We start from the raw sequence: 14,053 nt of genomic DNA on the forward strand, positions 1-14,053 counted from the left end.
CTTCCCTCTCGCTGACCACACGTCCATTCTCACGCAGGATCGCCATCCGATGGTTTCGGCCCATCCAGTGTGGCCCCCACCATTGATGCGTCACGGCTGTCATCCCCACCCTCCACCAGCACAGAGAAACACACTCTGCTCCAGCTGCTGGAGTGCCCCACCAGAGCGGTCGAGGCATCAAAACCATATCCGGAGCATTCCGAAGCACCGCTCAATGACAGCTCAGGTGGCCACATGAGGCTGGTTATACCAGGTCTCCGCATCGGTCTCCAGCCTCGATACTGGCTTCATTAACCAGCTCCTCAATAGGAACCCCTTCTCCCCAAGAGCCAATCTGCCATCTTGGGGTGTTCCACGAAGATACCGGTGATTTCCGACAGCTCTTGGATGTAGTTGCTGTCCCTAGGAAGCGTGCACACACGTGCCTGATCCTGAGGCGGTGGTCGCACACATGTTGGAGGTTCAGGGAGTGGAAACCCTTCTTGTTGATGGAGGGAACAGGCATGCCATCTATTACACCCCTGGACCTGGGGATTCTCAGCAATGTCGGAGATCCTGCTGCCCGGGCATCTTTATGTTTGGTCCAGGTCAACGTTTATATAGTCTCATGCCCAGGCAATAGGGTACCAGGGAGCCTCCTCCTTGTGAGGCAACAAGACTGCAAAGACATGCCACAGGGGCTGCACCATCCCTTTGTTGAGGCGGAGTCTCCTGCGACACGCGCTCTCTGACACATCCTCGAAAGACCTCCGATTCCTGTACACTGCTGGCCTCTCCCTCTGGGTCCCTCCCTGGCCTGATGGACGGCCGGGTCCTCAGGGTGTGGGGCGGACCTCTCCACATGGGCTGCCGACTTGAGCCTCTGTCGGCACTGTTTCTTCTGGCTTCACCGGCGTCTAGCCGCCTGGCCTGTCGCCAGCACCGGAGGGCAACTGCTGTGGGGTCACAATATCATCCAGAACAGATATCTGAAAGGAATAGAGGTTCATAGAATTTACAGTGCAGAAGGAGGCCATTCGGCCCATCGAGTCTGCACCGGCTCTTGGAAAGAGCACTCTACCCAAGGTCAGCACCTCCACCCTATCCCCATAACCCAGTAACCCCAACCAACACTAAGGGCAATTTTGGACACTAAGGGCAATTTAGCAAGGCCAATCCACCTAACCTGCACATCTTTGGACTGTGGGAAGAAACCGGAGCACCCGGAGGAAAGCCACGTACACACGGGGAGGATGTGCAGACTCCGCACAGACAGTGACCTAGCCGGGAATCGAACCTGGGACCGTGGAGCTGTGAAGCGATTGTGCTATCCACAATGATACCGTGCTGCCCTTTGGGAGAGGGTGAGAGACCAACAATCGTTTACCTCTTCCATCCCAGGACCCTGAGTCCTCCAAGCATGAGCAACACCCCCCCCCCCCCATCCCCCGATCCTCGCCTTCTCTCAGGGTGCCATTCGACAGGTCAGACTGGGCCCAGGTTAACCCCCCCCCCCCCCCCCCCCCTCCATCTCCGTCCCCCACCCGCTTCCATCCACACACACTCACCCTCTGGTCACAGGGATATCCCAGTGCTGCAGCCCAGCTCCTGGGTGTGATTGTTGGCTGATGCCCCCAGGGTTTAGACAGTGTCCATGCCTCACAGCTTGATCGGGAAGCTAGACAATAGCACTTGCCTGTGGCTTTGCACGGTACCCACAGGATTCCACTTGTGAGCTGTGAAGTGCTCAGCTACCTAACATTGCCATTTCCCTATCAGCAACAGCTTTAAGCTGTGCACCTCGTGAAGGCCATGGTCAGAGGGAGTTAAAGTGACTCTCAGCATACTACCACAGACAGGGCCCTGGCCTGAGGGTGGTCGGTGGGACAGACAGGCAGCTGTGCTTGCCCCTGGTATGGGATGTACAGACCAGGGTGTGGCCTGTTGGACTCTCCGGGCACTGAGTCCCCCGGCCTAGGGGCGACCCCCTATCAATGGTGCCCCACGCTCATGATCAAGACCGTCTTTTCCATGGGTTCCCCCAAGACATCCCCCCCCAACCCCCCGCTCATGCACCCAGGAACTGGGGCAGCAGCTCTGGAGCCCCTGGGCTGCATGTCCAATTTCAAAGATCCCCTCATTGGCCACTGTCCCAGTACCGTCTCCTCCAGACATCAGTGTGCTACCGCAGTACCGTCTCCTCCTGACGTCGGCGCGCTGTTCCAGTACCGTCTCCTCCTGACATCAGCGCTGTCCCAGTGCCGTCTCCTCCTGATGTCAGTGCGCTGTCGAAGTACCGTCTCCTCCCTGACGTCAGTGCGATGTCCCAGTACCGTCTGCTCCTGACGTCAGTGATGCACGATCAATTGCACGAAAGACTCAGATTGGTACAACTGTGGCTTTATTACAGTCAGATGCGTGGCCTCCTGCTGCAGCTGGCGAAATGGCTGATCAGGAGGAGGACGTGCATATTTATACAGCTCCTTGTGGGCGGAGCTAGCCGGCAGGGGCTACCGGAGAACCTGTAGTGCAGGTCCTACCTTACATCCCCTAATACAGGTGCACACAGTGGATCATCACATTCACCCCCTGTTAAAAATGAGTCCGGCGGGGGTGATGTGGAACTATATACAGATTTGCAAATTATTTACAGAGGGGAGGGGGAAAATATATGTCCATCTTGTAGTCTGGTGCCCGTCAGAGGTTAAGTCTGTCCGGTGGTTTGACGGTTCGCTGGGAGCGACGTAGCGGTGGTGGCGATGTCGGTACTGGCGGTGTCGGCGTCGACGACGTCGGTGCTGGCGGTGTTGGTGCTGGCCAGTAGTTGGATGACTCCGGGAGCGTGCTGAAATCTTCCTCGTTCTTCGTGGGCAGGGGAAGGAGGGATGGATCTCGTGGGGCTAATGCTGGGAGCGTGTGGAGGGTGGAGGGGAGGGTGGCGTGTGGGCGGGGAAGTGTGTGGGAGTGGCACCCGAGGGAGCCATTTCCCTGAGTGAGACCGTATCCTGGCGGCTGTCGGGGAACTCCACATAGGCATACTGGGGGTTGGCGTGGAGCAAGTGCACCCTGTCCACCAAGGGGTCCGCCTTGTGGAGTCGGACCTGCCAACGTAGAAGAACCGGTCCTTGAGCTGCGAGCCAAGTCGGGAGCGACACCCCGGATGTGGACTTCCCAGGGAAGGTAAAAACACATTCATGGGGTGTGTTATTCGTGGCGGTGCACAGTAGAGACTGGATGGAGTGCAGTGCATCCGGGAGGACCTGCTGCCAGCGAGCGGCTGGGAGGTTTCTGGACCGTAGGGCCAGCTGGACGGCCCTCCAAACCGTCCTGTTCTCCCTCTCTACCTGCCCGTTTCCCCGGGGATTATAGCTGGTCGTCCTGCTGGAGGCTATACCCCTGCTGAGCAGGAACTGACGCAGCTCATCGCTCATGAATAAGGATTCCCTGTCGCTGTGGATGTAGTCGGGGAAACCGAACAGAGCGAAGATGGAGTTAAGGGCCTTGATGACGGTGGCAGGCATCATATCTGGGCATGGGATGGCGAATGGGAACCTAGAAAATTCATCGACCACACTGAGGATATATGTGTTGCAGTCGGTGGAGGGGAGGGGCCCTTTGAAATCCACGCTGAGGCGTTCAAAGGGGCGGGACGCTTTCATCAGGCGCCGGTAGAAGTGCGGTTTGCACTCGGCACAGATCTGGCAGTCTCTGGTGACTGTCCGTACTTCCTCGACGGAGTTGGACAGGTTGCGAGCTTTGACGAGGTGATACAATCGAGTGACCCCCGGGTGACAAAGGCTGTCGTGGGCACGGAGCTGGTCTACTTGTGCGCTGGCACATGTACCTCGGGAGAGGGCGTCTGGGGGCTCATTGAGCTTGCCGGGGCGATACAAAATCTCGTAATTGTAGGTGGAGAGCTCGATTCTCCACCGCAAGATTTTATCATTTTTGATCTTGCCCCACTGCATGTTGTTAAACATGAAGGCTACCGACCGTTGGTCAGTGAGGAGAGTGAATCTCCTGCCGGCCAGGTAATGCCTCCAATGCCGCACAGCTTCAACGATAGCCTGGGCCTCCTTTTCAACAGACAAGTGTCGAATCTCAGAGTCATGCAGAGTGCGGGAAAAGAATGCCACGGGTCTGCCTGCCTGGTTTAGAGTGGCGGCAAGGGCGACATCTGAAGCTTTGCTCTCTACTTGAAAGGCAGTGTCTCATCTACTGCGTGCATCCCGGCCTTGGCTATGTCAGAGCGAATACGGGCGAAGGCATGTTGTGCCTCGGCCGTGAGGGGAAATTGAGTGGACTGTATAAGTGGGCGGGCCTTGTCTGCGTATTTAGGGATCCACTGGGCGTAGTAGGAGAAGAATCCAAGGCAACGTTTGAGGGCCTTAGGGCAGTGGGGAAGGGGGAGCTCTATGAGGGGACACATGCGGTTGGGATCGGGCCCCAGGAGTCTGTTTTGGACTACGTAGCCGAGGATGGCTAGGCAGTTGGTGCTGAACAGGCACTTCTCCTTGTTGTAGGTGAGGTTGAGGAGAGAGGCGGTGTGGAGAAATTTGGCAAGGTTGGCGTCGTGGTCCTGCTGATCATGGCCACAGATGGTGACATTGTCCAGGTACAGAAACGTGGCCCGCAGTCTGTACCGGTCAACCATTCGGTCCATTTCCCTTTGGAATACCGAGACCCCGTTAGTGACGCCGAAGGGAACCCTCAGAAATTGATAGAGGCGACCGTCCACCTCGAAGGCAGTATAGGGACGGTCCGAATTATGGATGGGGAGCTGGTGGTAGGCGGATTTAAGGTCAATCGTTGAGAAGACCTGGTACTGTGCAATCTGATTGACCATATCAGATATGCGAGGGAGGGGGTACGCGTCGAGCTGCATGTACCAATTGATGGTCTGGCTGTAGTCCACGACCATCCTGTGTTTCTCCCCAGTTTTAACTACTACCACTTGGGCTCTCCAGGGGCTGTTGCTGGCCTCGATAACACCCTCCCGAAGCAGCCACTGGACTTCGGACCTGATGAAGGCCTTGTCCTGGGCGCTGTACCGTCTGCTCCTGGTGGCGACGGGCTTGCAATCCACAGTTAGATTGGCAAAGAGGGAGGGGGGTCAACCTTGAAGGTCGTGAGGCCGCAAACGGTGAGTGGGGGTAGGGGCCAACCAAATTTGAGGGTGAGGCTCTGGAGATGACACTAAAAATCCAGGCCCAGCAATAGTGCAGCACAGAGGCTGGGGAGGATGTAGAGGCGGAAACTGCGGAATTCTACGCCCTGGACAGTGAGATTGGCCACACAGAAACCTCAGATTGAGACAGGGTGGGATCCGGAGGCCAGGGAGATCCGTTGGTTAGCTGGGTGGACCGCGAGGGAGCAGCGCCTTACCGTGTCCGGGTGGATGAAGCTTTCGGTGCTCCCGGAGTCCAGTAGGCAAGACGTCGCGTGGCCGTTGATTTCCACTGTCGTCGAAGCGGTGGCCAGGTTGTGAGGACGGGACTGGTCCAGCGTCATAGAGGCGAGCTGCGGGTGGTCGTCCTAGGATTCAGATGGGGAGCCGGATCCAGCGTTCCAGTGCCGTGGGGAACACAAAATGGCGGCGGTGGCGGCATCCGGGGGACCTGTTGAGGAGAAGATGGCAGCGCCCATGCAGCGGACATTGTAGGGGTGGGGCAAGATGGCGGCGTCCATGGAGCGCACGTTGCGGGGGCGGGGCAAGATGGCGGCGCCCATGGTGCGTACGTTGTGGGGGCGGGGAAAGATGGCGGCGCCTACGGGCCGCACGTGGTCCTGGGGGGAGAAGATGGCGGTGCCCATTGTGCGATCGGCTGGGGGAAGGGGGCGATTGCGGGCGTGATAGTGGCGACTGCGCGGGCCTGGAACACCGCCGCAAAGTGGCCCTTATTACTGCAGGATTTGCAAGTGGAGGCGCGGGATGGGCAGCACTGGCGGGGGTGCTTCTGCTGGCTGCAGAAGTAGCAGCGGGGACCCCCAGGGTGCGTGGTTTGGCGGGTGGCGCAGGCATATTGAGTAGGAGAGGCCCCAGCCTGGGGGGTCGTTTGCGGGGTCCAGGAGGGGTAGGAGGGGTGGGCCGCGCGGCGAGCGGGGTAGGATTGGATGTTGCGAGATGCGACCGCCATGGAGAGCGCTAAAGCTTTCGACTCCGCGAGGTCGAGCGTGGCCCCTTCCAGCAGTCATTGTCGGATGGGGTCCGACGCAATCCCCGTCACGAATACATCACGCATGAGGAGATTGGGATGTTCAGTGGCCTTGACGGCCGGACAGTCACAGTCCCGTACGAGTGGGATAAGAGCCCTCCAGAAGTCTTCGATCGACTCACCAGGTAGTTGTATGCGAATGGCGAGTACGTGCCTTGCGAAGAGTGTGTTTGTCTTCTGAGCGTAGTTCTCTTTAAGGAATGCCATCGCATCCGCGTACGTCGGGGCGTCCTGGATCAACGAGACCACGCTGGAGCTCAACCTGGACTATAGAACTTGGATCTTCTGAGCTTCCATCGGCGTGGGGGTCGCTGCATTGATGTAAACCTCAAAGCAAGCTAGCCAGTGATTAAAGTCCTTTCTGGCGTCTGGCGAGTGCGGATCCAGCTGCAGGCGATCTGGTTTGATCCTAATGTCCATAATGCAGAAAAATCTGACTGTAATAAATTGATGCACTATCAATTGCACGAAAGACTCAGATTGGTACAACTGTGGCTTTATTACAGTCAGATGCGTGGCCTCCTGCTGCAGCTGGCAGAATGGCTGATCAGGAGGAGGTCATGCATATTTATACGGCTCCTTGCGGGCGGAGCTAGCCGGCAGGGGCTACCGGAGAACCTGTAGTGCAGGTCCTACCTTACATCCCCTAATACAGGTGCACACAGTGGATCACCACAGTCAGCGTGCTGTCCCAGTACCATCTCCTCCTGACGTCAGCGAGCTGTCCCAGTACCGTCTCCTCCTGACGTCAGCGAGCTGTCCCAGTACCGTCTCCTCCTGACATCAGCGCGCTGTCCGAGCACTGTCATCTCCTGACGTCAGCGCGCTGTCCCAGTACCGCCTCCTCCTGATGTCAGTGTGCTGTCCCAGTACCGTCTCCTCCTGACGTCAGCGCGCTGTCCCAGTACCGTCTCCTCCTGACGTCAGCGCGCTGTCTCAGTACCGTCTCCTCCTGACGTCAGTGTGCTGTCCCAGTACCGTCTCCTCCTGACGTCAGTGCGCTGTCCCAGTACCGTCTCCTCCTGATGTCAGTGTGCTGTCCCAGTACCGTCTCCTCCTACGTCAGTGTACTGTCCCAGTACCGTCTCCTCCTGACGTCAGTGCGCTGTCCCAGTACCGTCTCCTCCTGACTTCAGTGTGCTGTCCCAGTACCGTCTTCTCCTGATGTCAGTGTGCTGTCCCAGTACCGTCTCCTCCTACGTCAGTGTGCTGTCCCAGTACCGTCTCCTCCTGACGTCAGTGTGCTGTCCCAGTACCGTCTCCTCCTACGTCAGCGCGCTGTCTCAGTACCATCGGCTCCTGACGTCAGCGCGCTGTCCCAGTGCCGTCTCCTCCTGACGTCAGTGTGCTGTCCCAGTACCGTCTTCTCCTGATGTCAGCGTGCTATCTCAGTACCGCCTCCTCTTGACGTCAGCGAGCTGTCCCAGTACCGTCTCCTCCTTACGTCAGCGCGCTGTCCCAGTACCGTCTCCTCCTGACGTCAGCGCGCTGTCCCAGTACCGTCTCCTCCTGACGTCAGTGCGCTGTCCCAGTACCGTCGCCTCCTGATGTCAGCGCGCTGTCCCAGTACTGTCTCCTCCTGATGTCAGCGTGCTATCCCAGTACCGTCTCCTCCTGACGTCAGTGTGCTGTCCCAGTACCGTCTCCTCCTGACGTCAGCGCGCTGTCCCAGTACCGTCTCCTCCTGACGTCAGCGGGCTGTCTCAGTACCGTCTCCTCCTGATGTCAGCGCGCTGTCCCAGTACCATCTCCTCCTGATGTCAGCGCGCTGTCCCAGTACCGTCTCCTCCTGACATCAGCGCGCTGTCCCAGTACCGTCTTCTCCTGATGTCAGTGCGCTGTCCCAGTACCGTCCACTCCTGATGTCAGCGCGCTGTCCCAGTTCCGCCTCCTCCTGATGTCAGCGCGCTGTTCCAGTGCCATCTCCTCCTGATGTCAGCGCGCTGTCTCAGTACCGTCTCCTCCTGACGTCAGTGCGCTGTCCCAGTACCGTCTCCTCCTGACGTCAGCGCGATGTCCCTGTACCGTCTCCTCCTGACGTCAGTGTGCTGTCCCAGTACCGTCTCCTCCTGACGTCAGCGGGCTGTCTCAGTACCGTCTCCTCCTGATGTCAGCGCGCTGTTCCAGTACCGTCCACTCCTGATGTCAGCGCGCTGTTCCAGTACCGTCCACTCCTGATGTCAGCGCGCTGTTCCAGTACCGTCTCCTCCTGATGTCAGCGCGCTGTTCCAGTACCGTCCACTCCTGATGTCAGCGCGCTGTTCCAGTACCGTCCACTCCTGATGTCAGCGCGCTGTTCCAGTACCGTCTCCTCCTGATGTCAGCGCGCTGTTCCAGTACCGTCCACTCCTGATGTCAGCGCGCTGTCTCAGTACCGTCTCCTCCTGACGTCAGCGCGCTGTCCCAGTACCGTCTCCTCCTGACGTCAGTGTGCTGTCCCAGTACCGTCTCCTCTTGACGTCAGTGTGCTGTCCCAGTACCGTCTCCTCCTGATGTCAGCGTGCTGTCCCAGTACCGTCTCCTCCTGATGTCAGCGCGCTGTTCCAGTACCGTCTCCTCCTGACGTCAGTGTGCTGTCCCAGTACCGTCTCCTCCTGACGTCAGCGCGCTGTCCCAGTGCCGTCTCCTCCTGATGTCAGCGCGCTGTCCCAGTACCGTCTCCTCCTGATGTCAGCGCGCTGTCCCAGTACCGTCTCCTCCTGATGTCAGCGCGCTGTCCCAGTACCGTCTCCTCCTGATGTCAGCGCGCTGTCCCAGTACCGTCTCCTCCTGACGTCAGCGCGCTGTCCCAGTACCGTCTCCTCCTGACGTCAGCGCGCTGTCCCAGTACCGTCTCCTCCTGATGTCAGTGTGCTGTCCCAGTACCGTCTCCTCCTGACGTCAGCGCGCTGTCCCAGTACCGTCTCCTCCTGACGTCAGCGCGCTGTCCCAGTACCGCCTCCTCCTGATGTCAGCGTGCTGTCCCAATACCGTCTCCTCCTGATGTCAGTGTGCTGTCTCAGTACCGTCTCCTCCTGATGTCAGCGTGCTGTCCCAATACCGTCTCCTCCTGACGTCAGCGCGCTGTCCCAGTACCGTCTCCTCCTGATGTCAGCGCGCTGTCCCAGTACCGTCTCCTCCTGATGTCAGCGCGCTGTCCCAGTACCGTCTCCTCCTGATGTCAGCGCGCTGTCCCAGTACCGTCTCCTCCTGATGTCAGCGCGCTGTCCCAGTACCGTCTCCTCCTGATGTCAGCGCGCTGTCCCAGTACCGTCTCCTCCTGACATCAGCGCGCTGTCCCAGTACCGCCTCCTCCTGATGTCAGCGCGCTGTTCCAGTACCGTCCACTCCTGATGTCAGCGCGCTGTCTCAGTACCGTCTCCTCCTGACGTCAGCGCGCTGTTCCAGTACCGTCTCCTCCTGACGTCAGCGCGCTGTCTCAGTACCGTCTTCTCCTGATGTCAGCGCGCTGTCCCAGTACCGTCTCCTCCTGATGTCAGCGCGCTGTCCCAGTACCGCCGCCTCCTGACGTCAGCGCGCTGTCCCAGTACCGTCTCCTCCTGATGTCAGTGTGCTGTCCCAGTACCGCCGCCTCCTGATGTCAGCGCGCTGTCCCAGTACCGTCTCCTCCTGATGTCAGCGCGCTGTCCCAGTACCGCCTCCTCCTGATGTCAGCGCGCTGTCTCAGTACCGTCTCCTCCTGATGTCAGTGTGCTGTCCCAGTACCGTCTCCTCCTGACGTCAGCGCGCTGTCCCAGTGCCGTCTCCTCCTGATGTCAGCGCGCTGTCCCAGTACCGTCTCCTCCTGATGTCAGCGCGCTGTCCCAGTACCGTCTCCTCCTGATGTCAGCGCGCTGTCCCAGTACCGTCTTCTCCTGACGTCAGCGCGCTGTCCCAGTACCGTCTCCTCCTGATGTCAGCGCGCTGTCCCAGTACCGTCTCCTCCTGATGTCAGCGCGCTGTTCCAGTACCGTCTCCTCCTGACGTCAGTGTGCTGTCCCAGTACCGTCTCCTCCTGACGTCAGCGCGCTGTCCCAGTGCCGTCTCCTCCTGATGTCAGCGCGCTGTCCCAGTACCGTCTCCTCCTGATGTCAGCGCGCTGTCCCAGTACCGTCTCCTCCTGATGTCAGCGCGCTGTCCCAGTACCGTCTCCTCCTGATGTCAGCGCGCTGTCCCAGTACCGTCTCCTCCTGACGTCAGCGCGCTGTCCCAGTACCGTCTCCTCCTGACGTCAGCGCGCTGTCCCAGTACCGTCTCCTCCTGATGTCAGCGTGCTATCCCAGTACCGTCTCCTCCTGATGTCAGTGTGCTGTCCCAGTACCGTCTCCTCCTGATGTCAGTGTGCTGTCCCAGTACCGTCTCCTCCTGACGTCAGCGCGCTGTCCCAGTACCGTCTCCTCCTGACGTCAGCGCGCTGTCCCAGTACCGCCTCCTCCTGATGTCAGCGTGCTGTCCCAATACCGTCTCCTCCTGATGTCAGTGTGCTGTCTCAGTACCGTCTCCTCCTGATGTCAGCGTGCTGTCCCAATACCGTCTCCTCCTGACGTCAGCGCGCTGTCCCAGTACCGTCTCCTCCTGATGTCAGCGCGCTGTCCCAGTACCGTCTCCTCCTGATGTCAGCGCGCTGTCCCAGTACCGTCTCCTCCTGATGTCAGTGTGCTGTCTCAGTACCGTCTCCTCCTGATGTCAGCGCGCTGTCCCAATACCGTCTCCTCCTGATGTCAGTGTGCTGTCTCAGTACCGTCTCCTCCTGATGTCAGCGTGCTGTCCCAATACCGTCTCCTCCTGACGTCAGCGCGCTGTCCCAGTACCGTCTCCTCCTGATGTCAGCGCGCTGTCCCAGTACCGTCTCCTCCTGATGTCAGCGCGCTGTCCCAGTACCGTCTCCTCCTGATGTCAGCGCGCTGTCCCAGTACCGTCTCCTCCTGATGTCAGCGCGCTGTCCCAGTACCGTCTCCTCCTGATGTCAGCGCGCTGTCCCAGTACCGTCTCCTCCTGACATCAGCGCGCTGTCCCAGTACCGTCTCCTCCTGATGTCAGCGCGCTGTCCCAGTACCGTCTCCTCCTGATGTCAGCGCGCTGTCCCAGTACCGTCTCCTCCTGATGTCAGCGCGCTGTTCCAGTACCGCCAGACCAGTGGCCCCTCACTGCAGCGGGACCAGACCTTCTGTTATTGCCAACCCAGGGCCCCCACCCTGTGGTGAGGCAGGTAGGAATCACAGAAGGGGTTTCAAGGTGGTCAGTGGTGGCGCAGGGCGGGTGTTCATGCTATGGGGTGGTCGGCCGGGGCGGGGGTGGGGTGGGGGTGTGACGGGATGTTTGTGCCGCTGGTCAGGCCCTCGAGTTGGTGAACCTGGAGGCAAGTAGAGCGTCCCGTGCATGTTGTGCGACCTCCTGTGCCTGCCCAGGCCCGATGTCCTGCCCATCCTTGTCCTCCCCCCTGTCGTCCTCATCAGACAAGGCCTGGCGTTCATCCTCCTCCTCCAGCACGTTGCCCCTCTCCTGGGCAGTGTTGTGGAGGATGTAGCACTGATGCACCTGCTCACCGACCTCAACGTTAGCTTCCTGTTCCTTTGGGGAAGGCTCCGCCATGACAGGGTCCTCCTCAAACAGCTCCGACTCGTACAGCCTCAGTGCATCACCCAGGCTGCAGCTACCAGGATAAAGGTCACCGTTCCTGATTGGATTTCGATAGCCATTCCGATAAGGGGTGAAAGACATGTGAGCATGGGGCATTCTCCCATGACCTGCCAGGTCCAACGGGCTACACGATGGCCCCATGTTCCCCTACCCCCCCCCCATACCTACGCCCACCACCAGCTGTTCTCCGGCACCCTGCCCTCCACACCCCTGGCCCCGTTGATGGCCGGCACCGTGGGGATGCCTGTGGCTCTGAAGCTTGCACCTGCTGACAGGGGTGCCGCTGGCTGGTGCTGCCATGCCAGTGATATGCTCAGTGGCCTTCGAGTGGCACCCTCCTGTAGGAGCTACCATGGGCGATGCCCTTGGGTGATGACCTGCTGGCGGGTGATGGCCAGTTGGAGGGTGTGGAGTTGGTGGGGTTGAGGGTGGGTGGTCGAATACAGAGCTGGTGGGGTAGAGGGTGGAGGCTGGGGTGCAGGTCCTGGGGATTAAGGAGTGGGAGCACCCATCCGTCTGGTGTCACTAATTGGCCACGGTGGACAGTCAGTGGGGTGGCACAGAAAGATGGCTTCCATGCAGGCTGCTTCAATTGTGGTCCACGGGGGGATTCACCCAGACCCTTAGGCCTGTCCCCCGGTCAACCACCGCTCCCCCCCCCCCGCCCCGCACCCCTTCCCCCGACCAGCCATGTCAGCGGCAGGAGCAGCAGCCCACAGTCGTGCCCCTACGTGTCCTACCTCCCCTCTCTCCCTCATTGGCCACGGCGCCTGATTCCAGGTTTTTAAAACCACAAGTGAAACATGCCGTTGGTAAATCCTGGGGTCAGGCCCGCTGATGATATGCCAACGGTGTTTCCTGTACGGAGTGTAACACATTGATGCTGCTGTCATGGCACCGGAGCGTGGCATTCTGTCCGGCGCCCAGCGCTCCCATCATTCTGGCCTCACGACCAAATCTCCACCCAATTACCTTTCCCAATTCCAGCGTTGGCCGACGGAGAATCCCACCCTGCACCTTCACTCAGGAACTGCCGGAACCCCCCCCCCCCCCCCCCAGTGAATATTTCCAGGTTTTCAGATTCACTGGTTCACCCACTGACTGAAAAAGGGGGTCACAACAGGAAATACCTCCGGTTATTCACAAAGATACTCATGGATTAAGGGATGGAGAAAATGAAAAGATCATTGACATTTTCAAGGCAGAAAGAATGAACTAATTAGAACAATAGCTGATCACTTCACTGAATTCAATCTCTCTTTCTTTCTCCAGGGAGTAGAATTGGCTGGAATGATGCAGATTGTTCGGACGAATTAAATTTCCTTTGCTCCCGCAAATTGATCTACGATTAGAGGAATCTGGTGATGCTCCGTGATCCTGTCCGGGACTGGATTCAGTGTTTTGGTTTGTTTGTGACACAGTTACTGCCTCTGTGACTGTTCTTAGTCTCTCAGTTAATAATAAATACAATTGCACCATGAGCTGTGTGTTTGATGCTGAGTCTAGTTAATAGCAGCCTTCCTGTCCCACTGTGGCTTCCTACCTACCTCTTCACTCAATACTACACTGGGGAGGAAGACAGCACAGACTTGGATGTTTTTTTAATTGATTCCTGTGATGTGAGCATTGCTGGCAAGACCCAAATGTATTCCTCTTTGAGAAGGTACTGATGGTGAGGCACCTCCTTCAACTGCTGAAGTCCACCTGGTGATAGGGTGTTCGAGGGTTTTGATCCAGTGACAGTGAAGCAACAACTATATAGTTCCAAGTCAGGATGCTGTGTGACTTGGAGGGGGAACTTGCAGGTGGCAGTGTTCTGTCGCATTTACTGCCCTTGTTCTTGTAGGTGGGACAGGTCACAGGTTTGGGAGATGCTGCCAAAGGAGCCGTGGTGAGTCACTGCAGTACATCTTGTAGATGGTGGACAATGTTGCCATGTGCTGCTGGTGGAGGAAGTGCCAATAAACATGGCTGCTTTGTCCTGGATGGTTCCGAGCTTCTGGAGTGTTATTGTAGCTGCACTCATCCAGGCCAGTGGGAATATCCCAACACAGTCCTTACTAGTACCTTGTAAATGTTGGACAGGCTTTTGGAAGTCAGGAGGTGAATTAGTCACTAATTCCCGGCCTCTGACCAGAGGTGGATTTACGCTTTGTGAGGCCCCACACTCACCATCATCTCTGCCCCGCCCCACTCCCCATGACTGCCTCCGACCAGCGAGCTCACCACGTGGCTCTCAT

At 58.5% G+C, this 14,053-nt stretch overlaps 1 protein-coding gene across 1 annotated transcript in view; it reads left to right on the forward strand.

Annotated features, from left to right (window-relative positions):
• Positions 1 to 13,288, forward strand: part of LOC119973799 (CD209 antigen-like) — a 53,625-nt gene extending 40,337 nt beyond the window's left edge. Inside the window, exon 9 of the mRNA XM_038812224.1 lies at positions 13,086 to 13,288. Within this exon, the coding sequence (XP_038668152.1) occupies positions 13,086 to 13,165 (80 nt within the window). The 3' untranslated portion in view covers positions 13,166 to 13,288. The remainder of the gene's footprint in view (positions 1 to 13,085) is intronic.
• The last annotated feature ends 765 nt before the right edge of the window (positions 13,289 to 14,053 follow it).

The sequence above is a fragment of the Scyliorhinus canicula genome, chromosome 11 (assembly GCF_902713615.1).
Source record: "Scyliorhinus canicula chromosome 11, sScyCan1.1, whole genome shotgun sequence".
Taxonomy (NCBI): domain Eukaryota; kingdom Metazoa; phylum Chordata; class Chondrichthyes; order Carcharhiniformes; family Scyliorhinidae; genus Scyliorhinus; species Scyliorhinus canicula.